The 26379-nt window shown below is 41.7% G+C and overlaps 1 protein-coding gene across 1 annotated transcript in view; it reads left to right on the top strand.

The window, feature by feature from the left end:
• The window catches only part of tenm1 (teneurin transmembrane protein 1), a 204297-nt gene that overhangs the window by 130156 nt on the left and 47762 nt on the right, over positions 1-26379 (top strand). The window contains exons 15-21 of the mRNA XM_085289132.1: positions 3383-3617; positions 4890-5009; positions 5099-5360; positions 7678-7963; positions 16447-16590; positions 17294-17546; positions 18314-18334. Of these exons, the coding sequence (XP_085145258.1) occupies positions 3383-3617; positions 4890-5009; positions 5099-5360; positions 7678-7963; positions 16447-16590; positions 17294-17546; positions 18314-18334 (1321 nt within the window). The remainder of the gene's footprint in view (positions 1-3382; positions 3618-4889; positions 5010-5098; positions 5361-7677; positions 7964-16446; positions 16591-17293; positions 17547-18313; positions 18335-26379) is intronic.

Genomic DNA, 26379 nt, shown 5'->3' with positions numbered 1-26379 from the left:
GATTGTTAAAGTGCTGCAGAAAAGGTTGGCTTCCCGTCTCCATAGATCAACACTGATGTTCTGTCAAAGCGAACATTGGATCACTTTCTCAGTCACTCATGTTTGCCAGGCGGCTCTTCAAGAAGTCCCGGTGGTTCCCATTTACAGCTGAGGATTTATGAAGTCCACTGTGCTCATTGGGACTTTCAATGCTGCAGGAGTTTTTCTGTACCTTCCCCAGATCTGTGCCTCAATACTGTTCTATCTCAGAGGTCTGTAGACAGTTTCTTGGACTTCATGGCTTGGTTTGAGTTTAGCACAGGTGGACTGAGTGATCGGTCAAGTGGTCAAAATGTAATGCTAAGTTATTTAAGGACTAGTTTATGTCAATGGATGAATTTACTGACTGACACGCAGAAGAAATAGTTCTTTATGGAGCCTAGATGGTGTGAATGATGAGACCAAAAACTGCAATGTCTTGTACCAAAAATATAATGAATAAATAGGGGAAAGGGGAAATGGAACAAAATAATTAATACAACACACAACGTAAATGTCCACAATTAAATAATAAATCAATGCTGTGATGTTTTCTGTACAAGAGTCCTTTTCTTTTTAAAGGTCACTTTTAAGGTATTCCTCCTTGGGGTCCAGCTTCATACAATGGGAAATATGTCCGTAATCCAAAGACGGCTAAGTGGGGGAAAAGAGGGGAAAACAAAGAATGGTCCTACCGGCTCGCCACTTCAATATGAAGAAGTTCAATTCAAAGGGGGTTAAAAAAAAACCTGACCTGTAGGTCAGAAAAATGTCCGTTAGCACATCAAGTTCAATTCAGTTTACCGGTAAACAAATATATTCTTCTGCAAGTCTAGGTAACAATGCGAATCATAAATCATCATCATCAATCAATGTACAACAGTTAAATCATTAATCATCTTGGCTACGTAGCTTAATCTATACATTCCAGTAGCGTTCGCTACAAACAATACAAAAACAACAATAAAGAAAAACAACTGTCTAACAGACAGCATAGCCGAATTCAAGGCAACACATAACAATAATCATTCAATCGCACTTTGTTTCAAAGTAAGCCCATAAAAATGCTTAAGTAAATAAAAGTGTTCAAAAACAGCGGTTTTTGAACCGAAGTTCTGCTCGCGGTGGGAACGCTGCCGCACAAAGTCATTTTTTAATCGCGAAAACGATCGGCTGGTTACTGACAACCAAAGGTTGAAAGATATTAAGGACACTTACCGCTGAGTTTAAAGTTTAAAGATGAATTGAGGAGAGAAAACGCTTTGTTTTCCAATACCGCTCTAAATGCCATAAACTCACAGCCACAGCAGGAGTCGAACCCGGAAGTATCCCTCCACAGCCGGTTTTCAGAGTTGCCGCGACGTGAAAGGAGCCAATCAGAAGAGGGACCTCAAATCAGCTGACGTGGGTCATGTGACAGGCAGTAGTTGATATGGGTTACAAAAACACCTGACAGATGATTGGTGGAAACAAGATGCACCTGAGCTCAATTTTCAATTTAACAGAAAAGACTGAATATTTATGCACATGTTAAATTTTAATTTGTTTTTATTTCGAATGAATTTTAAGCTGAAATTTAGCTGTTGCTAAGTTGGCTCTTTTTTCTTTGGGGCAGGTAACCATATCATAATGGCAACGAGTTGTGATGAGGTATCAGCTAGCAGCTAATTAGCACTAAGTAACACACCAAAATATCAAAATTTCCCTGAGCAAACTTCTTGGTCTGTTTGTACAATTATTAGCACATTTTTGTAGAAGGCTGTAAACATGCTTTTTTCTGCTTTGAAGTCGGACATTTTAACAAGGGAGACTATTTGCTTTTGGAGCCAGCCTCAATTTGAGGGACTGCAGATTTTGGCACGTTCGTGTCGCCTTCATTTTCCAGCTCCTTGGGGTGCAGTTTGAGCTCATCCCACATGAGACTAAAAGACAGGATTTGATTTAATATATTTTTTTCTTTGTGAAAGAGTAGGTTAAGTAGAGGTTGATGTAGCGAACAGATGGAAGCCAGACCAAAAAAAGATGCAGTGAATACACTCTATGGCAGTATATGCAAAATGGGATCACTGTAAACATACTGCATTAAAATACCATATGAATATTAATCTTCAAATGTCTAAATGTCTGTACTGAAGGTGTGAAAGTGTTCACTTTACTTGTGCTTATGGCAAAGAAGTGCTTGCTGACAACGCCTTATGCAGTCGGTTCCTACTTCTCTTACCTTGCAGTACTTCCACCTTTCTGCGCAGCTTTTCAAATGCCATAATTTCCAGCCGCACAATTCAGCCATCGCTCTTAATTGGCAGATATATGGTAGGCTCTCATAGCCTTCTCTCGACGCAATCTTTTTGTCTCTGAAGATAGACAGAGATGGAATGATGCTATCACAAGTAATCAGAGAATAAAGAAGAACGTTGAAGAGAGAGTTTCAATTATTCTGCCTGGATGGGAGCGAAGAAAAAATGTATTGTGCTTTCTGTTGAAGAAAAAAATAGAAAAAGAGCATTTATTCTGCACATCTGAGCAGTAAAATCACATGCACATACATATTTATATGTATTACACGTGTTCCAAATTTCCATTTTTACTGCTCGCGCCTCCCTAATAAGCTACAAACTTGTCTGTTCCTTGAATGATATTTCAAATTCAATTAATAATGTGCTTTCAAGTTCAGATAGTGAATCTTATGGAATTCAGCCATTGTACTGAGTTATCTTTGCAGGGGGAGGTTATAATAGAATATTGTTGGCCTTTAGCTCCCTGCTCTGTGGTCAGATGCATTTAAATGTCAGCACTGTTTCCTGCCTTTTCAGAAACAGGCTTGAAATAGGAAACACAAATGCCAGCCTGGGTCCTATTACCTGCCGCCCTGCTTTGTATCCGTGGCTCATTGTTTATGCCAGCCTTTTATGGATCACATTCAAATAATGCTGGCAATTCAAGTCTGATTTATAGCAATAGATGCTATAATTGTACTCTGATGGCCCCTAATAAATTTCATTTGATTGATTCTTGTGATAACGATGATGCATGCATAGTTTGTTATTGCAGATCGCATTACTCCGAAAGAGTTTCTCACTGGCCGGCACTGCAAGAATCATTTATTTGATATTATGTCTGAGGTTTTATTGGGTCTGCTTCTAGTCTTTTACTGAAGGTGCATAGAGTACCTTGGCCTTGGTCCTCTTAACCTTATAGCCACTTACAAATATTAAAGCCTGTGTTAATTATGCATTCTAAGGTGAAGTAGTAAATTTAATTCCCCTCTAAACCACCTCTTCTGTGGTGCTTGTTTGAAAATGCGTGCCTTTTTGCTACTGTTGGTCTTCTCTTTTGTACAATTTTAACCTCCTGTGCGTTTCAGATGGCCTGTTGGACTGCGTAGATCCCGATTGCTGCGAGCAGCTGAGCTGTGGCTCTGACCCCCTGTGCCAGGGTTCGGCCGACCCGTTGGCCCTGCTGCAGCAGGGCTCGCTTCCCCTCACCACACCCCATTCTCCCACCAGCACGCACACTCACAGCTTCTACCACCGCATCCGCTTCCTTCTTGGCAAGGCGGCCACACACACTCTCCCTGGAGACGTGCCCTTTGATACCAGGTATGCGCTTATTTACTCTTTGTGCCGTATTCTTATATGTAGTCTAGTATTTGTGTTTGCGCATCCATGCTCTCGAGTTGTTCGACTGCACGGTGCGCTGAAAGACCTCAGGAGTAGACGATGGACAAATACATCCATTTTAATGACTTGCAACGTCCACTGGATGTCATTTGTTTAATGAGGATTTGTGTTTGCATGTGAATGGGGCATGTCGTGTGTTCAAGCGCCTGCACGTACATCTGTTACCCTGAAGATCGGCAGTCACACGACAGCACATTGTTCCTTCTTCCAGGATCCGTGTCAGAATCCAGCTACAGAGTGTTTGTTTGGTACATATTAATGCTTTATGTGTCATTCAGTTACACCAGTCGTAAAGGTGTCGCCATAAATTTTTCAGCACCTTCTGACTGCTGTCTAAGAGCGCAAATCCATCTCAGCGACATTATGATGACCTAGAAAATTTGGTTTGGAAAACAAAAGGGGATACCACTCTGAAAAATGGCAAAGTGCTTCTTTTTTTCCCCGACCCGTTGGTTCACTTGTAGAATAAACAAATAAATTAATTATGTGGCATTTTTTTCTGAGGGGAAATCGATTGCAGCTTTCAGGACAGGAGTAACAAACGGGACTACGCAGTCACCCGGAGAACACCTCACCATCCTTCATTTATCCTTTTTTCCGGAGTAACAGATTGACTCCATCGTGAATGTGTGCGTACGTGTGTGCGTGTGCAACGCATGTGTCGGCCTAAATCTGTCTTTATTGCACCGGGGCAGCTGTTAGTCCAGGTTCAAGCAGTGTAATCTATTCTTTACCTGCAAAATCAAGATGAATATTTTCAAATGGGAGAGATGCTTCTCATCATTTAGGGCCTTTTTAAAGAACAACCTGGCCTGCTTTGTTTTTTTCTTGTTTTTTTTGCTGCAGGTAGCGCTGTCACTGTAATATAAAAATGATGTGGAAGTTTTGGTCTCTTTATGACAAGGTGTTGAAAGGTTTTACTGTGGGTGAAGCTATATTTGTGATCCTTGTATCCTGGCAGTCTCTGGTAGACTTTTTTCTGTGCTGAAGAATGGAATTGTACTGAGAAGAATAAACTCAGCTGCTTTTTTATTCGCACAAGGTCATCTGGCAAGTGCATCACAATGTGCCTCTCTCTTCAAACAGTGATTATGTTCTCCATCACTGTAAACCTGTCATCTCTCCCTCTCTTTGTTTATCTCCATCTCTTTTTTCCCTCTCCCTCTCTCTCTCTCGTCTTTGTTTTGGCAGTCGGGTAGCTGTGATCCGAGGTAGCGTTGTGCTGCAGGATGGCTCTCCTCTCGTTGGAGTCAACATCTCTTTTCCGCAGCACCCCGAGTATGGTTACACCACAAGTAGGCAGGATGGAAGGTACAAATTTAGGCACAAGAGACACACAAAAAACTACATTTCTAATTCCTTTTCTCCTCCAAACTTAGTTGCTCCTCATTTCTCTCCAGCTTTGACCTGGTGACCTTGGGCGCCATGTCTATGACCTTGATGTTCCAGCGTCCACCCTTCCTCCCTCAAACACGAACCATCTGGTCCCCAAATAACAACTTCCTGGTTCTAGATCAGGTGACAATGTCCAGGGAGGAACCTCAAGCTCCTAAATGTGACATCAGGAGCGTTCTGAGTCCCTATCCTCTCGTCCTGCCCTACCCACTTTCCAGATACACCGCATCGTGTGCAGAGAAGGGGCCAGCCATACCTGAGCTACAGGTAAAATCCCTGTTGACAGACGTAATCACTGTTCTCAAACACAAGCCCACGACTATGGTAGCTATGTGATGGTGCTGATTTCCTGATATCTTTTCTCACCTAATTAACTGAACATAATTGCCTGGATTTAGTCATAAAGAAATAAAAATAGCAAGAGTAACGAAGCATTTAATGTGTGCGTGTGAGTGTCAGCGAGAATGAAGCTTACATAAACTTTGTAACAGCTCAGCAACAAACCAACCTGGCCTCACACGATTGAGACAAACAGGATTGTGCAAATTTAGCTCGATTCATATTTGCATCATGCAAACACCAAATGAACAAAATGCAAATGTGTGCTACATCCATACACTTCCCCACCACAAAAGCAAATTAAGTACCTGAAAATCAGATGTGAAGGTCATTCAGGTGGTTACATATTTACTTCACAATGTAGCGCCAAAGATTGGGTTTTTTTGTTGTTCACAGAGAGCAGGACCTCACCCTGTGACTTTTTTTTCTCTCTCACTACATTTGTTTTTTGTGGTTGTTTGGTAGATTAAAAGCACAAAGCACATTATTCCTTTTCGCTCTCGCTTGAAAATATCATCATTCAAGGCCACAGATACACTATCTGCACTTTGTATCAACAGAACATCAAAACGAATGAAGGGACATTTTTTATCTTAGCTTAGCTCACACAAGCATCGGGTAAATAAATGGAAAGAACAGCACTGACAGTTCGTACATGTAACATGTTCATTGACTATAGTGAACACAGGCAGCTGGTTAAATGAAAAACTTTATGAATAGAGTAATACAGTATATACTGGATATACAGTGCTGTGCAAAAGTCTTGGGTCACCCCTCATTTATCTATATCTTACTAGGAAAACCGGAAATGCATCCAGCAACTTACTGAAACATGTGCAAGCATACTTGTCAGTGTATGTTTGTATTATCTTTGACGTTTGCTTCCAAGAAGCCAGGCTATCAAGAAGTCATTCGTACAGAAAGGGTAAAGAATGCTGAAATACACAAGAACTGGACTAAAGATTGGCCTACAGGCTCTACCATGGTGGCTGTGGGGCTGCATTTTAGCCAGTGGTGTTGGAGATATTTAAAAATTGATGGGATTATCAACAGAAAACAACCTTCAGATTTTTATTCGCCGTGGAATACCCTATAGAAGATGTCTGAGCTTCATTTTTCAGCACGAGAACAATCCCGAACACACTAGCAGTGCAGTAAAAGCATATCTAGGTAGAAAACACCTACATAATGGAACACTATCCATCATGGATTGGCCTCCCCAGAGCCCAGATAACAATATTATTGACACAGTGTGGGATCACCTTGACAGAGAACAGCTCAAAAGTCAGCCAGCATCCAAAGATGAATGTTTTTTGTTTGTTTATTAAGTCACTGACCTATAAAACACCGAGGCACAGACAGCACAACCAATTTTAAATGGTAGCTTTTAGTCCTTTGTTACTGTCATGTGAAAACTGATGGAATTATGAACGCGGAAAAGTGCCATCAGATTTTTATCCACCATCTGGCAAGCATCAGCTGGTACGGATCAACATGACAGTGATGCCAAACACACTTCCAGTGCAGTAAAACCATATTCGGATGGAAAAACACAACATCAGTCATGGATTGGCCTCCCCTGGGCCCAGATCTCAGTATTATTGACACAGTGTAGGATCGTCTTGACAGAGAACAGAACAAAAGGCAGCAACATCCAGAGAAGAGCTTTAAATGTCCTTCAAGAAGCCTGGAGAAGAAATGACAAGAAAGCATTGGTTTTTGCCTTATATACTATATTCAGTTCAGTTCAGTTCATTTTTATTTCAAACATTTCAAACATGTGCCTTCACAATCATTACAAAATATCATTCCATTATTTGTTTGAAAAGGAGTAGGCTGAAGTATTTACTTATTTGTCCCTACCCCCTCAAGTAATATATTTAATGCATATAATTGCATGTTTCAATAAATCACTGCACTTACTTCCCATTTTCCATCCATGACTCAAGACTTTAATACTTTTTCTATTTTCTACAGATATCATTGTGGTGCAGACTTCATTTCATGTATTAAAAAAGATAAGAAAACATTGACACGTACTCTGTGTACTTACTGCACCCTACTGTGCAGCTATTTTCTTCTGTACCTGCCAATAACACTTATTACTCTAGCTCATTATACAAATACAAAGTCATGATAAAACACCTTTCTTTCCTATATTACTCTGTCACTCTCTTTCATTTCTCATTTATGCTCTCACCATCACCTGTATTTCTCACTCTGCTCCTCTGCTTATTCTCCCCAGGCAGTGCAGGAAGACGTTTCAATCCCAGGAGCCTTTGTGAAGCTGAGCTACTTGAGCACTCGTGCTGCTGGCTACCTCTCTCTCCTGCGAATCCTCCTCACTCCTCCCTCCCCATCATCCCCTGTCTCCCCGCTGGGCGGTCTGTCCAAGGTTCATGTCCGCGCCTCTGTCCAAGGGAGGTTATACCAGCGGTGGTATCCTGCCGGGCCTGGTCTGGTCCACAGGCTGGTCTGGAACAAGACAGATGTTTATGGTCAGGAGGTCTGGGGTCTCACTTATGCAACTGGTAGGTAAAATATGAAATTATTCATTAATGTCTTTTTTCACATTTGGCAACAAACATTTAACTTTCATGCCAAATACCACAAAAGAAAGAAGGTAAGATAACTTGTGGATCAAGAAAAGGACTACAAACTATTGATTTGTTCTTAGCCATGGGAGAGTCTGTTAAAAGCACAGATAAAAATCCAACTCATCCCAGATAAATTAAAACCAGCAGCAGTCCTGAGTGCCATGCGAAAGGCGTCTACCTGGGGAAACATAATAACAAAATGAATGATAATATTATGATAGGCCTCCTGCATAGTAAACATAATGATGCCATCAGTCCATAATAATTTTCGCATTCAAAAATAATCATAATAATCTGTGTGTGTGTGTGTGTGTGTGTGTGTGTGTGTGTGTGTGTGTGTGTGTGTGTGTGAAAGAGCAAGAGCAGGAGATTAAAAAAGGCCTATTTTTCAGCCCATTAAAGTTTTAAGTGTTGAGTTTGATCTCCTATGATTGGGTTTGGTGAACATATTGAAATGAATGTTTCAGCACTTTACTTATTTGCGCTCTTTCATAGCTTCATGATACGATCACACCATCTCATGTTCATAAGGCAGGGCCAGACTATTTTTGTTTAGTGTATTTTTGTTTCCACTAAACATTAAATGAACTAATAAATAGCGGGGTTAATGCAGAAGCCTTGAGAGCTTGAATAAAAGGACCTCTGGATTGGAGAAACCAGCCTCCATAAATGCATGGCACAATGGCACAACACTGAGCTGTAAATGTGCACCTAAAAGACAAATGACGCTCTGTCAAGGATGATGATGCTCACATTTTGGACAGGGAAGACAGATGGTTTGAGAGAGGACTGAAGGAGGTCATCTATGTGAACAACAGTCATTGAACAGAGGGGATGCTCTACAACACCAAAAGACCCTGCAATAACGGGAAAAAAACCCCAAACAATCAGATGACCCCCTATGAGGGAGCACTTGGCGTCAGTGAGAAGGAAAATCTGAGTTTTAACAACTTTAAATCTCAGCAGAACCAAGATCAGGGACGGGCAGGCATCTGCCGCAAGGGGTTGGGGATGAGGGGAGGGAAACAGGACAATAGACAAACTGTGGAAGACAGCAGAGATTAATAATAACCAGTGATTGGATGCAGTGTGTGTATTAACTCATAAAGAATGAAAAAAGATGAGTGAAGAAGAAACACACATGATCAGTAGTAGGTCAACGACTCCCAGGACCCCCTCCAAAGGGAACAACCCCCACTAGGGGGTAAATGGATGGGACTCTCCACCTTTGATTTTAGAAGTGAAGATGCCTGTTGAATCAGAGTCTTCACAAACTTGAAGAAGTCCAGTGGGCTTCTTCTTTTTTTCAAGCTCTGAAGACGATCACGACCTTGATGAATGCGAGCCTACACAGATGGTTAATCCAGTTTGTGGTTTGGGAGTTGCTTTTTATTACTTTTTATTAATAAAAGTATTGGCAGTTTAACTTTTCCCATCCACTTTATATTTCTAGCCACACTTTAACACTGCGCTTTATTCTGTCTACCTTGGAGCTTTATCTGAAACACACAGTCACACACCGATGGGTGCTTTTGGGATATTTTTGGTTTTAGCATTTTGTCGAAGGACACTTTAGCATGCAGACCTTCCACTTACCTTCCAAGCCCTAGCCGCAAAGTAATTACAAATAAAACTGTTTTTCACCAAGAAAAGAAAATGTAGCGCAACACAACTTCTCCAAAAAAAACCCCACAGTTTGTTGCTTGGTTTTACAGCTTTGTTTAAGCTAAACCACATTAATTAGTGAGCTTTGGAGGCATATTTTTAGGCGAGCTTTGTGAACATTGGACGGAGCCAGGGTAGCTCTTTCCCCTTGTGTTCCCCTCGCTCCAGTTAATTCACAGATATGAGAGGGCTATCAATCTTTTTTCGTCCAACTCTGGACAAGGAAACAAACAAGCCTGCCCACAGAGATATTTAACTATTTCTACAAGCAAAGCTCCCGTTAGCTTAGTATAAATCAAATCTGAGGGACTCAGAGAAATGTTTTTTTTCCTCTTTCAGACAGGATGCAGGCCAGATGAATAAAACCCTTTGAAAGACAGAAAAACAGATTTTCTTTTATCATCGTCCCTGTTAACTCTTAGGTCTGCGAGGGAGCGTTTCAGCACTGCGGTTTGCACAAAAGCCTGATTGGAAGTCATTGTGTAAATGATTGACCATTCAGTGGGTAATCACCCAACTGTTAATAGACAATGTCCTGCTACGAAATTACAGATGGGAGATTTCAGTGTTTGATTTAAACTTTTTAACAGTAGTTCAACAACTGCCGATTCACTGCAGCACACCAAAGGGTTTCCTATAAGTGAAATATCATTATGAAATTAAGAACATATCGTGAATGCGGTGAGAAGGGAAACATTTTCTTCTTTTTCCCTGTCCTGCCTGACAGCGTAGCAATCGGAATTGTTGACTGAAAGGCAAAAAAATGCCAAAATTTATTAGAATTACTTATTTATTTTGGGTTATTACAACCAAAGAAAGTGGAGTTGGGGAGAAAGTTAAGAGAAGAAGAGGAAGCGAGAGAGAGAAACGCTGAGAATCTGCTTCAACACCTGTTGCGGTAAAGAAAACAGCAGAGAAACCACAGCAACTAACAACATATGCATAAATAATAGTGTTACTGAACAGCACTTAGCTTGACTCTGTCCAAGGTCCCTGAAACCTGAAATGGCGCTGACAGCAAAGAAGAGTAGAGATGTAAGGAGAGGGAGGAGCAGAAAGACGGAAGGCTACAAATACTCTGCAGAGATATTGTCAGCTATGACAGGGAGATAGCCCCTTTGGACGCGTTTGACGGCGCTGGTTCTGTGGGATAAAATAAAAAAAAAGTAAAAAGCACATAAATACAAATCTGTGTGCTGAAGGTTTTCATTACCGCGGCCTTCTGTCTCCTTTTCCCCAGTGTCTTCTCTCACCTGTGTGAAAAACAGATTTACAGGATGTGAAACTGTTACTGTTATTGCTCTCTAGGTTCATTATGGCAAAAAACAGCCCTTTGTAAGATGCCATCGAGGCTTAAACCATTGAACTTTCTGCTATCTATGTCCGTGGCTTCCTCTTTGTGGAAGAGTGTGCGTAAACAGTGCAGCAGCAAGATAGAGCTTTCCATAAGCACTGAGATCAGGCTTACCAGACTCTTTGTCCACCAGAGTGTAGGGCCTCATACCAAGATTGCATCTTTCTGTCCCCAGGCCTTCTTTTCCCCTCGTGATCCCTCCCCCTCCTCTTATCTGTTCGAGCAGCATTTCATCTGCTCCGGCTCTCTCGTGATCTTTCACCTCTTCACGGCTCACATGATCCCTGTTTTTATTTACCCTGCTTTGCTAAACCACTTCACCCTTCTTGCCCCCTTTCCCTCGCCTCCCTCTTCCTCTACCCAGGCGGGTGATTTCCTGTGTTTCCTGTCCTGTCCTGATCTCCCTTTCGCTTTTCTTCCCTCCTTGTTATTTCCTCCATTCCCTGTGATCTCCCCGGTTACCTCGCTCCTGTTTTCCTCTGCCCTTCATTGTTTTTGTCTTCTCTGCCCATGTTCTCCCCTGATCCTCCCCTCTCTATAGTTCCTCGTGCTATGTTGGTGCAAAGACACAGACGAGCGTGGTCTCTCGCGCACACACACGCATCCTGCGGTACGTCTGTGCATGCACACACACCCATGTGCCACAGAGAGCAAGAGAAAGGGAGATCATGCTCTGTTTGCTGGGGTGAACACATTGCCTGAGGCTTCGGCAGTGGGGAATGAAAGCTTTCACCTGTGAGATATTGAGTGTGCATTTATGGACTATAGTGTGCATCTGTATTGTTTGCGAGCGAGTGTGTGTTCTCGCGCTGAGGCTTGTATCGTTTCTTGTAATATAGCTAGAGTAATATTCGGTTGTGAAGCAGTTCTCCAAACACTGACACTTTCCCTTTGAGATTGTTTCGCCTGTTTTGTCCTGGAAAAAGCTTTGTTCTTCATATTAAGTCAGTTTTATTGTAGGTTTGTTTTTTTTAAAAAGAAAACAGAAAAATGTTCCTATTTACAGAAATGTATTCATGGCAACTTTTAATACATTTTACAAAGGCTGGAATGCTTTCCAGGTTGTCAAACAGGCTTTTGAAGAGGAAATGCAATGTACCTTCAAGGGTCAAAACACGCACAATGCAAATATGTGTGCTTTGGGGTTTTTAAGAAAGGTTTTTTTGTGAAGAATATATGTAGCTTTGCATTTTCCGATCCCTCTCACTTCTCTTTCTGTCCTTTAAGCCTGACCTTAAACCTAAGATTAAAAGCCTAACTGAGCTTAAGGCAGATAAAATTGAAACAAATGGACTTTTTGGATGAAACCAAAGCGAGAGTTCCTAGGCTCTAAGAACTTTTGTCCAGCACTATAAGGTTTCTTTTTCTCTTCCATGATCTCCAGTGCCCCAAATTACAGATTATTTTCTCTCCCCAATCACCATATCGATCGTTCCCTCCGACTCTGAGATTTAAGTCAGCCCCGTGTGTCTGCTGAGAGTTTCTCTCCGCGTTACTGGGAATCTCCTGAGTTTCTGCATAATGCGAGCGCCCCTACTTACGTATTCCGGAATCTCATCTGATCTTTATGCTGACTTTGCCGCATGGTTTCCCTTGAGCGCCCGTCAGTTCACAGGCATGTTGGTCTACAGTGAAGTTAAAAGAGATCAGTGCCAACAGTGATTGACAGCGACAACTGTTCTTCTCCAGCTTTTGTGTTGATGTGTCAACCTAACCTTACTCTACAGTATATCATTATATTCATTTAAGAACACTGTATCATCTTAAAATGTGCTCTGTACTGAACCCGTGCAGCTTTAAAGCATCTTGTGGTTAAGTAAGGAAGATGGAACGGCCTTTTCTTTCGTGTTTGCTTGGCTACAGCAGCGAGGTACCTAATACAGTATTGCCCATCAGAGCAGTTTAACACTGAATATGATATTCTTGTATGATTTACCATAATCATACTGATAATAGGGGATTATCAACTAATGCTAGCACTGGCTATCAGGCACGTCCATAATTCAATGTGATTTTAATTTGACTGCTTATTTTGGCTAATATAATAAAGGTGTGCTAATACATCTGTGCTGCATCCATGCAACGTCATGAAATGTGTAAGACAACCAAACACTAAACAAAATTAAAAGGAATCCAACTGCCATTTAGATAGTTACCTAAAGTGTAATAGAGTGGCATTTATGTAATGCTGTTTCAGTCTTACTCACCTCTCAAGCTAAATTTAACCATGCATTCATACAGCACTATACACTTCTCATATCCATGACCAATTTAGAATCACCAGTTAGCCAAACATGCTAATGTTTGGACTGTGGGAGGAAGCCAGAGCGCTCAGATGAAACACATGCAGGCATAATGGTTAGCCCACATTTACCTCAGTTACCTAGCAGACCTTCTCTGCATGTATAGGCCCAAGAGATCACTCCGATCCTCTAACCAACTGCCCTTAGTGCAACAAAGACCCCGATGAAAGACTACAGGGCACCGAGCTTTTGCAATTGCCGCACGCAAAGTCTGGAATAATCTTCCTGTCGATGTTCGCATGTCAGATTCCATTCAATCGTTTAACTCATGCTTAAAAACTCACCTGTTCCATCTAGTTTTTGAAGCAAATCAGTTTGGACTTCCATCTGGTCTGCATTTGTGCAATGTAACTGTAAATATCACTGTAACTGTAACTATAATTGTTTTTAATTGTTTTTAACTGTTTTTGTTGCCTTTCGTTGTAATCTGCTTTGCTGCCTTGTGTGAAGCACTTTGATGGACACTGTCCTTTTTAAATGTGCTTTAGAAGTAAAATATTGATTGATTGACAGTCTCACAGAAACAAGGTTCCAAATTAGAGCCCAGGCTGTGGGGTTTGCATGTTCTCTCTGCACATGTGTGGATTTATTCAGGGTACTTTGGCATGCATGTTAGGTTAATTGGTGTTTCTTAATTGACACTGTACTCTGTGTCAGACTCAAAGCGTGCTACATAATGCTACAGTCACACTACGTAAAACAGTGCTGCATCCAAAACTGCAAGAAGATAGAGTCGGTCTGCCATCAGTCTGGGTCACGTTGGCAATAACATATGATTAGTTTGTCATATTAGTGAAACTAATTGCGATAAATCAGGGAAAATCACAAACCTCTTGCCATCTGCATCAGAGGTATAGAGCTAAACTTGTCTGCCAGCGGTAGAGTGGCCACTTGGAAAGACTAGGATATTTTTCATTGGGTCCTTCTGGCCGGACACAGCAAAATCCACACATAAGGCATGACTCTCTGAGCCACAGACTCAGCCAGGCTTACAAAAAAGGGAAAACTTACAATTTACACATGTATAAACATACAAAAACACACAGCTTGGTCATTTTGTAATGACCAACGTTTTACAAAGGGCAGTGCAAATTTGTGGCTTAAAAATCACAGTGTAAGCACAGGTTTTACACACGTTTCTCTCTTAAAACATTTTGGCAGTTCAGATAAATGAGAGGAGGCTGACGGAGAATCGATATGTTTACGATATATGAGGATGAACTCTTTCTGACAGACATTGCTGGGGACCTGAGGACTGAAACACAAGTAGAGTCCGGGATTAATCCAGAGAAAACTATTGCTCCATAGAAACCGGAAATCCGTGTGTAACAACTGATATGCACCATGTGCAGAAGGACAAAAAAACATTATTTCCCATCTGATCCCGAGCTGTCTGTGTGAAGATACTGTTACTAAGCCAGGTGTGTAAATGTGCACATCCTTCTGGGTGTTTCTGCAGGCTGTGTGAAACTGTAGGTCCTTATTAAAGTCAGTGTTATGTACAGGCATGTGGTATTATATACCAGTAGATTATATGACATTATGTGATGAAGGGAAGTTAAAGAAAGAAACCTGAGAGTTGGTCTGGTTGCGCACTGCTGAGATGCAGACATGCAGAGAGTTGTTTTCATTGTGTACTGATCATGGTGTAGAAATGCAGCTAAAAGCCTGGAAACATAATAAAGTATTTTGATTCTGATTGTGCAATACAAAGATGTATGTTTGTATGCATCTTGCATTAGAATTGTACTTCCTCCTCCTCCAGCTTCAGTAATTATTGCCGAGCAGGAATATGTGGGGCTCGGTTGTAAACACTCAGAGTGAGGACTGAGTAAAGAGTGCCAGGACAGTGCCAAAGTTTTGGCGCTGCACTCAGAGGTTTGAGCCATCCACTCCACACTCCTTCTGATAACATCTCCCCCTCTAATTCCAAGTAAATGAGCACTCCTCTCAGCAAGGTGCAAAGTAAGACATGTGCAGCTTGCAGTAAATTGCCTGCCACAAGTCTTAATAACTCACATTTGTGTGATTTATTATGTTGTGTCCTCACTCGGAGAAATAAATGGTGGAGCAAAAGAACTTCACTGATTACGTGCTGGCAATCTGCATTTACAGATTGAACGGTGAGTATTTGCAAACATTCTGCAATCTGTCTGAGAGCGACTGCAGTCAGCACGGTAGTCGCAAGGATTTTGTCGTCCTATTTTTGCTGTAGTGTGAGCCATGCTTAAATAAAAGTGCACAATAAATTGATTATGAGAGAACCATTTTACAGTTTCTGATTCAGCAACCGCATATTTCTGCAAATACTTTTACAGGTGGTCTTGTTTATCATAGGACATCGTACAGCTAGGAGCTATTTTCAGAGTGACTATAGGCATACAGCGACTGGAATGTGTGAGAGAAAAGGCAGCAGAAAGTTGCCATTAAAATTGTAATAAAGCACTTGCTTAATTAGGTAAATGTATTGCTTGTGTGTTTATTTTTTCCACCTCTAATGACTCATGTGCATGGGCTTCTTTCCTTCGGTGTGTGCAAGCACGCCTGATTACACACTGCAGAATGACATGTATGTAAGTATGTTTGCGTGTTTACTTTGAAAGCTCCTGCAGCTTGGTCACCTGCTGCCTTTAAACATATTCCAAGTGGCAAATTAGTGCCGAAACATATTTAATCCTGCCAAGCCAAAAAAGAAAAAGAAAATCTGTTGATAGTTGTTAGTTGTAGTGGGAAGCTGCACAGCGTATCATTACAACTAAGAGGCCAAGCAGCTAATTCTAGGGCTCCTTCATGAAGCCGTACTCCTCCTGATTACGCCCCCACTCCTCACTGATGTCTCTCAAACACAAACACTGATGAGGTCTCCCTACAGGCCTTTTATCTATCTCACCACTCGATACAATATAGCTTTGAAAAAGATATGGGGAAACTTGTGTGTGCTTTGCCTTGTTTTCAGGCTTTGTTCAGATACAAGCGCGTGCAGTCATTCTGCGCCACGTGGTGCAGCGTTAAGCACAGCCGGTCTGCAGCACATAGGAATTGCACGCTACTGCTTAATGTTAAGCTCTCGATGTGTGCACGTGTTTCTGTTCCAGTGGCAGTCGGCTATGAGTATGAAGTGTGTCCCGGTGTTATCCACTGGGAAAGAAGGACCGCTCTGATGCAGGGATTTGAACTGGTCCCCTCTGACCTTGGAGGATGGTCTCTGGACAAACACCATGCCCTTAACATTCGCAGCGGTGAGTTTGTCCGCTTGTTTTTGGTGCTTGGAGGCTGGCTGCGTTTTTAAAGCCACAAAATGAATTGGAGAAACTTGAATTCAATTCCAATTAGTTTTTTCTTTTATGAAAGAAAAAACTGATGTTTTTTGCTTTCTTTCTTTGACATTGAAATAAATAAGAACCACCGTGTGACTTCTTTTAAGTTATGTGTTGATAGTCTGGACAGACTACATGAAATGATACAGAGCTTAGAAGTCTAAGATGTCCTTGAAGTAAGGACATCAAAACACTGTAGTGTGGGTGACTCAGCTACAATGTGCCGTTATTGCCATTAAAGCTGCTCAGAAAGTGGTTTGAGATGTATCAAATTTGAATTTTCTCACACAAAAAATCTCAATTTGTTACTTGTTAAGAGTTAGGCACACAGAAGATGGTCCAGATTTAAATGAGTCCAAAAAGTCAGACTGACAAAATTTTGGTCGGTGCAACAGAGTGAAAAACATCGCCCTGTCCCAAAACTCTTTTACTCCCTTAAATCTGGCGTGATGAGTTCAAAGGAAAACAAAAAAGACAGACCCCAAGTCTGACACGTGAAAGAACTGAAACTATTCCTACTTGTCATTGCATTCATAAATGATTTCAGCAACATTAGCATGCACCCACTGATGGGAAGTACACTTAAAGGGCCTTTCATGTCACCTTTGCATTCCTCTCTCCCCAGGAATCCTTCACAAAGGGAATGGAGAAAACGTCTTCCTGTCCCAGCAGCCCCCTGTTATCAGCACCGTGATGGGGAACGGCTTCTATCGGAGCGTCCCGTGCGGCCCGAGCTGCAGCGGCGCGGCTCGGGACATGATGCTGTTTGCCCCCGTGGCGCTGGCTAGCGGCCCCGACGGCTCTCTCTACGTGGGGGACTTTAACTTCATTCGCAGGGTCCACCCAGACGGATACACCAGAACCATACTGGAACTCAAGTGAGAGCAATGATCTTGTTGGGTGTGCTCGTGATAAGACCGCTTTTGGTAGGGATCTCTCGCAGTAGGAAGCAGTGGGATTTGGCGCATCGGATTCACTCGAGCACAATGTGAAATAAAAAATTAGCTCAGCTGATATGGGTTAGCATGGCATTAGCTGCGGATGGGATCTGCAGCTGCAATCTATTTGATCTCGGTGGAATTCTTTCTGAAGTTCGTCTTCATGCAGAAGGAGGAGCGTGTGAGGTTTAGAGATCACAGACTCTAATCTACCTCTTTAGGATGCGAGAGAAGCTGAAAGTCTCTGCTGAGAGACAAAGATACGTTTTTTTCCGTCTTCTTTTTTTTTCCTCTGGATTATGACGATGATATCTCCTACTGTGCTGCAGGCATTACATTCTCTCATTTCTGTATTTTTTCAAGCGTTGACTCTCAATGGGATTGCACAGTCCTTTGTCCTGTAGAGTGTTCTCCTTATGTATCTTTACTCTCATTCACTGTTTTTATTCTATGGCTGACTAATATTTCTGGTTCAGGCAGAGGTTTCCTCTGGGAGGAAACACCCCCAACCCGCCAAAAACGGCTTCTTGTTTAGGTTAATATTAAATGTGAAACAATACAACTGTCTAAAGCAACCCCAATTTCACTTTATGGGGAGAAAATTTAGCAGCCTATGAAATTCTGAGCCTCTCGTTAGCCTCATAAATAATTGTTTTTACTTTCTCTTCTCTCCCCTTTTGAAACGCTCCTTTATGGCTTGTTATCAGGAACCGGGATACCAGACACAGGTGAGAAGTGGTGATTTACACCTCCTTTATATACCTGCACAAATGTGTGTCGAGGGAATAGACAGTTGCAAAACGCCCCGCAGAGCTTTAACTTTGTTTGTTTGCCTCCTTTTAAATTGCATTGACCCAGCTTCACCTGGAACACGCATGCGGGTTCTGCACACGCTACGAACGCAGTTAGATCTATGAATGTCTCATTTAAATTTCACTTGGTGATATTAAAATTTGTATGCTGGACCGCAGCCAAAATGTCAAGGATTTCATTTTTTTTAGAGGATTACTGAAAGTCTGTTTGGTGGATGCCTCGGTTCATTCATTTCCCGAGCCAGACCAAAAGGCCCGAGGCCGGGAGTGGCCTCAACGTCGCCCCGGTCTCAAGCCTCTGTGATGCTGTGAGCTGTTTGACAGAAGATTAGACAGATGTTATAGGGTTTCTGTGTGTGCACGTGTGTTGTGATGTTTGCATCTGTGCGTGCACCACTATCGTGGGTTGTATCGAGCCGATTGTGTGCGTATGCGTGTTTGTGCTTGTGGGTATTTGTGGAAGAGCAAGAGAGGGTTCATCCAATTTCAAAAAGCCTGACTATTTTTCACGATACTGTGCCAAAATCTGAAACCGTGCAGAACTGATAATATGATTGTGATGTACTTTGTGGGTGGGTAGGAACAAATGTCAAAAATATATATAATATATAAATATGCAAACTGTTGGTAATTTTCTACTGTAAAGCCATGTAGCCAGTGCTTCTCATCTGGAGCCGCTTTACCTCAGTGGGGTACTTCTGCGTTTGGCATGTGGAGAGATTGTTGAGTAGCTCCAGAAATTTAAATAAAAAGAAACAGGAGAAGCAGACAAGCTGGCACAAGTGAGGTAGAGAAGGAAAGGAGGCAGTGGAGGTGTGTTGCCTTGAGATCGGCCAATCTACTGGGATTGTAGCTGAACTCAACTTTGTGACCCACCTGAATTTACAGTATGCTCTGTTAAGCTGAAATAGATGCCAAAAAATGAATAAATAGCTGTCTTTGTTAGGCATTTAGCCATAAGTAGCTGAATTTCAGACTGCTTAAAAATAATAGCTGAAGAAGAAAGCTTAATGTGTAATGGATAAACGGTCTTAGATGATTAAAGTACTTGGGCTATTGTTATAGCATAAATGCAGATTTTTAAAAAAAATCAGCTAAAACTTTGCTTGAAAGAATCCACTAATATATATTATTAACAGAAAATTTGATCCCAGCCTGAAATAAATTCAAATGAACGCATTTACAAGATCATGGGTTGTGTTAGTGAAGGAGTATTTGAGTAAATCTGGCTAGCGTGTCAGATAAAACGCAATAACGAGATTTGGAGCCTATACTGCACGAGCTGGATTCTTCTGAAGGCACTTCGGGTGGTGTTTCCTTACCCTGGAGGCTTCTCTTTTAGCTTCTGCTCCCTTCTTTTCCTCCACAGCAGCTTTTTACTGTTAGCAGCATGTTAGAGTTTCTCCTTTATTCTGTGCTATTGTTCTCCCAAGTCAAATACATTAATTATTCATCCATATTCAGCTTTCAAAGCTTTTCACTATGCATTCTTCCCAGCAAAGTGCCGATCAGCCAAAAGGGCTTCAAAACAAGGTGCTCTCTGAGGGGAAGACGGTATGGGAAGTGCTCAACATGAAACCACCGTCTATTCTTTCCCCCCCTTTAAGAGTCGGAGCGAGGAGTTAAGCAAATAGGGGAGGAAGTCCTCGACAGTATTATCTGAGAGCCCAGACGGTCGATTTAGGAACAGCTAGATCACTGTGTCTATCAACTCTGATCACTGTTTTGTTATTGCGTGCGGTGGGAATGAGCAAGGCTGGAGTGGGATTGTTTGTGCTCCGGTTGTTATTGTTGTTTATTTTCCTTCCACTGGAGGAAAGCATTTGGAGCTATGAGCATCTAATTGAGGAAAAGATAGGTGAAGCGATTTGTAATCAGTTATATACAGCACGCGATGCTCACGCTAGCTTCAAGAGGCCCGGCAAATACGATGCACCGTACGCCGAGCAGTGGCACATTTTGAAACTCGGTGAATATAACTCTCTTAGGATCGAGTTTAAATTATGTATGTGCAGTTCAGCGCTGAGCTCTGTAAACAGTTATGCACTTAATGGACTAGATGACTGACAGCAAGCCTGCCGTTGTTGCTGTTTTTGTTTTTTTCTCTCTTCTGGGCATTGAGAAGGTTCAGTAAGGAAGTATTCTTCTTTAAAAGAAAAGGATATTTAGGGTACAAAGGCTGTCCAAAGCAAACTGGAAATCATAAGGACACGCTGGCTACAAAAAAAAGAAGAAATGAAAAGGGTTGCGAGCGTGATAACAGAAATATTTGTTTTGACATTGTATTTTTCCTCGCAGGACATTTTTTTTATTGAATAGCTGCCGAAGAAAGGAGGAAAAAAGAAACCTTTAACAGGGTGTCTTCAAGTTTAATTGGCAGGAAGCCTTTGACCAGACCCAGCTGACATTGGATTTCACGCTACAAAAGTAATTGCCTGGAACTCAGTTAGTTACAGTGTTCAAAGTGCAAAATTTAAATTCCCTCTCACTTTTTTGATCACTGTGTTCAAGTCTTAATAATAATGCAACACAATACAACACAATAGCATGACAGTATCAAAGGTTTTATGTAATTAATGAACTGTGGACTATATGTGGAGAAACAAGTCACATCTTGCCTGCACAGCTGCTTGCCCACACTGTTGGAATTCATCCGACACAAAGGACAGTATGCAGCTTGCAGGAAGCGTAAGGGCGAATAAAGTCAGTTGTGCAAATGTTTGGCTCAGGCTTTGAGGAGTAAAGGACAATTTCTTATAAGCAGTAGGACATGCACATGACGCCGCACGGAGGTATTTCTTCCTGTGCAACATGCTGTCTATTTGAGACTCTCAGTGAATCAGTTCCAAGGCTTTTGTCCACTTTTCATCAAGCAACAATAACAACAACAATAACAACGGGCAGTTGTTTGTCCCCATGACTCATTCAGCTGAGGTCAGATTTACCTGGGTTTAATTTTGGACCTTTGTTGCACTCCTTGTTATTGTTCCCTCTTATTTTCTGTTGGGTCAGAACTTTTTTTTGATGCCGTACTGCGGTCCATTGAAAGGCCATGAAGTTTACAGAAAAGATGATCCTGTATATACTAGAGTAGCTTTAAGTTGATTAGGCTTCTGGGATATTGATCTGGTCAGTTTAGTAGCAGAGGGGGTTGTTAATCAGTTTCAGCTGCTGTGGTTGATGAAATTAACAACAGGTGCACTAGAGGAGCAACAAGGAGACAACCCCCAAAACAGGAATGGTTTTATACATGTTTCCCATGTCAGTACTCATCTGACGGGTTTTTCTCTAGTTTTGCATTTGAATAGTGTCTGTGTCACCACTGGTAGCATGAGGTGATACCTGGACACTACAGATGTTGCGCAGGTAGTCCAACTCCAGCAGGATGGCACAAAGGTTTGCTGTGTCTCCCTTCAGGGCCGTAGAAGGTCTTTTACCCACTGGTTTTCCCAAGTAGGAACAGGATGAGCACCCCCAGAGCTACAAACTCACCTCCAGTGAGCGAGTCTGGCTAAACAATCAGAAAAAGACTTCATGAGGGTGAAATGAGGGACCAACGCCCTCTAGTGGGTCCTGTGCTTACTGGTTGGCACTGTGGAGCTCGATTGAAATTTGCCATAGAATACCAGAATTGGCAGGTCCACCACTGGTGCTCTGTGCTGTCCCCAGGTTCACCCTGAGTGTGTGTGACAGACATGAAAGGGTCTGGAGAAGCAGTGGAGACATTATGCTGCCTATAACATAGTTTAGCATGATGGTGGGGGGGTCAGTGATGGTCTGGGGAGGCATATCCATGCAGAGACACACAGACTTCTGCAGGCTAGTCAGTGATGCCATTAGCTATCAGGAAGAACTCCTTTGACTTATTGTCAGATTCTACACTGGTTCAGTGGGTCCTGGCTTCTTCCTGGTGCACAATGATGGCTGGTCTCATGTGGTGAGAGTATGCAGGCCGTTCCTGGAGGATGAAGGAATTGACTACCCCCATGCTCGCGTGACCTAAATCTAATAGAACACCTCTGTTTCAGTCCATCTGAAGCAGCCAGGAGCTTGGTGATGCCCTGGTCCAGATCTTGGAGGAGATCCCCCCTGACACGATCCATCGTCTCATTAAGAGCATGTCTCTGTGTTGTCAGGCTCGAATTACAAGCACCTGGCACCCATACAAACTACTGAGTACCATTTTGAGTTGCTGCAATGAAAGTTCATCAAAATGAACTATTTATTAAATAGCACAACAACAGTCACCTCGAAGCCTCACCACATCATTTTTTCACTTCGCTTTTTGGGCTGTCTTTGAATTGAGCCCTCTGTAGATTGATGATTTTCATTCCCATCGAACAATGTGACATCCATCCATTCCTACCACATTACCCAGTTCATATCAGTTTTTCCCCCATTGAACTCTGATGTGTTTTCAAAATGTTCCTTTAATTGTTTTAAGCAGTCTGTTTGACATCAGGTGAAATCAAAAGCAAAGATACATACAGGCATAAAATTACAGCTGACGAGTCATTTTCACATTATTGTTTTTGTAACCAAAGTGTCTCAACTCAAAAACATCATACAATGACGCAGCTGTTGGAAAGATTTCCACATGCAAGGATTATGCTGTTCTCCTCCTTATGCAGCCTGCGCATACATTTATACATAAGGCTTCTTATTGCTCCCTGACATGTGGATACAATTCTGCTGACAAATATATATATGTGACACTATAAAATGATAGCAAAAACATCCTTGTGGCTTTATTGTAGGCAGTTGTAGGTTTGCTGTTTTTATACTTAGTATTATACAGGCGTGCCATTGAAAACAGGAAAAACAGGCACTGACATCGGCTCTTCTTTACTTCCTTATCAATGAAAGCCAGTTTAAGTTAGCGTAACTGGTGTGGCCCAGCGGCCCAGAGCATGTCACCTCAGTGAAGGAAGAATTAATACATTTCATACTGGAGTTGTTGCTAAAGGGTTTTTTAAAATGGCCTGTGCAAAGTTATTGTAAATTATTGTTAAGTCATTAAAATAAGTACATTTTTTATTTGCTGTCATAAATTTTTATTACAAGTGTCTGTCCATCCGCTCATTGGATGGCTCAGTGGTTGTCTTTTAGGCCAGCACACCCTCTTTACTGAACCCAAATCCCAAAAATACAGACTAATTAAAATCCCTGAATGTTAATAGTGGGACTACCTAATAGTGTGACTACTACTTATTTATTATAAATTCATTATATTTTCATTATTCAGTTATTTTTATTAGTAATGTTAACATTGTTTGATATCCTGGGGGAAAAAAGCAATTTTATTGCCAAATAACTGATTTAATTTAGCTGGAATATTGTTTGACATATGGAAAGAAATTATTTCAACAGTTAGAAATTTTACATTCAAATTTTAATTACATCCTGTTATTGATCACGAGCAGCAGCATAACCAACCATGCCAAACAAGAAGCATTTAATTGTTCCAGATCACAGAAGCAAGGGAAAAAAGTCAGAAGCAGCAACAACAACAAAAAAAGAACCCCAGAAGGATTTAAGCTTAACTTTCAAAGCAAATAAGCTAAATTGCTTTAAAGTTGGCGTGAGCCCTGTGCCTGGTGGTTCTTTGCCAGCTTTTTTCTTTTTTCTTTCACTGCAGGTTGCAGAGAAGTTAGTTTTATCCATAGTGCGCCTGAGGCCATCGAGTCCAAGCGATTGCTGTACTTGGACTGCATGTAGAGGAGCTGGCCGAATCTCTGCTCAACGAGATATGTTGTTTGGACAGCAAGAAGAAACAGGCCAGTCGTCTTCCAAAGAACACAGGGCATGCTGACCTTACAGTTCCTTTTATTCACACATTCAAAGGATTTTAGCAAGAACTTTCAGACTGAGCAGCAGTGCAAGCTTGCCGGGCTCAACTGGAACTACGGCAGGCTGCTGACCGAGCTTGTCAGGGGTCTTAGTTTTGGTTTTAGACCAGTGCTATCAGTTTTGTTTTGGGTTTTTTTTGTATTTGTAAATCAGGATCCTGCATCACAGGATGGTGGGAGGTGAAAACCCACACAGTCACAGGAAGAAGCCAAAAGCAAGCCACGAGTGCGAGCCACTTCACCGCCGTGCTGCCCCATCGTTGGTTTCTTCATTCTTATAAGCAGTTCAACCGGATTTTATATGAGGAAAGTACTTTGGTGCTGTTATTGCACTGAACACAGACGTGCGAGTTGTCTGAGAGGATAAGGCCGACGCCCCTGTGACCACAGCTGCTAGTGTTATTAGGAGTTGATTCGTGGGGCTGTAGGCAACCTCCCTGTGTGAGGCTGCAAGAGGAATGCCCAAATTGACCAGAAGAAAAGTTTCACTGATTTAAAAAAAAAAAAAGAAAGAAAAAGGGGAAACTTCAAAACAGAGACAAATTCCAAGAGCTTTCTAAATGATTGTAAGCTCTATTGAAGAAGGCAAAGGGAGGTCCAGCTTTTGGAAGTCAAACATAAAAAAGCCAAACTGGTGTTTAGTTAACTCTGTGAGGTCGACTTTACTCTAGCCCTATTTTTTATTTTGGGAGGATGGGGGATGTTCGTTTGCTCTTCTGAGTTTCCTATTCTTCTCTTTTTAAAAAAAAATAAAAAATAGGCATAGCATTAGAGCATAGCATTAGAGCTAGGGTCGATTAGACCTCAGATAACAGCAAAAAGGGATTCTTGTCCCTCATAAACACGAAGCAATAATTGTAAGTATAATCAAAGGTTTATTAACCAAATTCCAAGAGCTTTCTAAATGATTGTAAGCTCTATTGAAGAAGGCAAAGGGAGGTCCAGCTTTTGGAAGTCAAACATAAAAAAGCCAAACTGGTGTTTAGTTAACTCTGTGAGGTCGACTTTACTCTAGCCCTATTTTTTATTTTGGGAGGATGGGGGATGTTCGTTTGCTCTTCTGAGTTTCCTATTCTTCTCTTTTTAAAAAAAAAAAAAAAATAGGCATAGCATTAGAGCATAGCATTAGAGCTAGGGTCGATTAGACCTCAGATAACAGCAAAAAGGGATTCTTGTCCCTCATAAACACGAAGCAATAATTGTAAGTATAATCAAAGGTTTATTAACCAAATTCCAAGAGCTTTCTAAATGATTGTAACGTTAAATGTAACATTTTACATTACACATTTGTTACAAAATTACAAGTAATTAAGTCCATAATGGAATTATACGAATGTATTTACATGAAATTAAATGGTACTGGTTACATGGTTACATACATGTAATCAGATTACTTAAAATCAACATTTTGAGCATGATTTTTTTTTTTTTTTTTTTTTTTGAGTGCAGGGTTGTAAAATTAAAAAGTGCTGGGAGACTCGCTGTAATGCTGCGAGAACGTCCTTTGAACACATCAAACTAATTACGAGCTTTTTGATACGGCGCACGAGTTCAGTGTTCAGAAGAAAAAAACGCCGCATTTAAGATGTACTCGCACAAGGTATGACTGCTGTAGCATGATTGTTGTGTGTGTGTCCCCAAAAACCCCTGCTGATTGACTCTCGCATTACTCTTTCCCTCTCTCGCTCTTTCTTTTCGATCACACGTGCTTTCAAATCGTGCTCCTTCAACTGACATTTTAGTCATTCTGTGACTCAATTAGGGAAGGGGTGACACGTTGTCCTCGCACTAGCTTGTTAATTACTTAAGAAAATGTTCACAAAGACATCTGTTGTTGAGAAAGCGTTAGAAATCCATGCGCAGCGTGCGCAAGTCCAAATGAGCTGCACCCAGGTCCAATTCTTCAAGCGAGCCGGGAAAGAGTTTGCTTAATCGCTAATCAGACAAACTGGACTTGGGGGCAAAGGAGCCTGATGCGACGCCTCCTGTAGCTGTGTTTTAGAATCAGCCTGCTTTGCTGGCATTTTAGGCATTTTAGAGCGAGACGCGCTGCCTGGTGTCAGAGAGCTGCGTTTCAGTCGGAGGTCGCGGCTCCTCCGACAGGATGAGAGC

The sequence above is a fragment of the Mchenga conophoros genome, linkage group LG2 (assembly GCF_057382185.1).
Source record: "Mchenga conophoros isolate Kocher_MC1m ecotype Shallow Benthic linkage group LG2, M_conophoros_male_GT1.1, whole genome shotgun sequence".
NCBI classification, from domain to species: domain Eukaryota; kingdom Metazoa; phylum Chordata; class Actinopteri; order Cichliformes; family Cichlidae; genus Mchenga; species Mchenga conophoros.
This window is presented reverse-complemented; position numbering and strand designations above follow the sequence as displayed.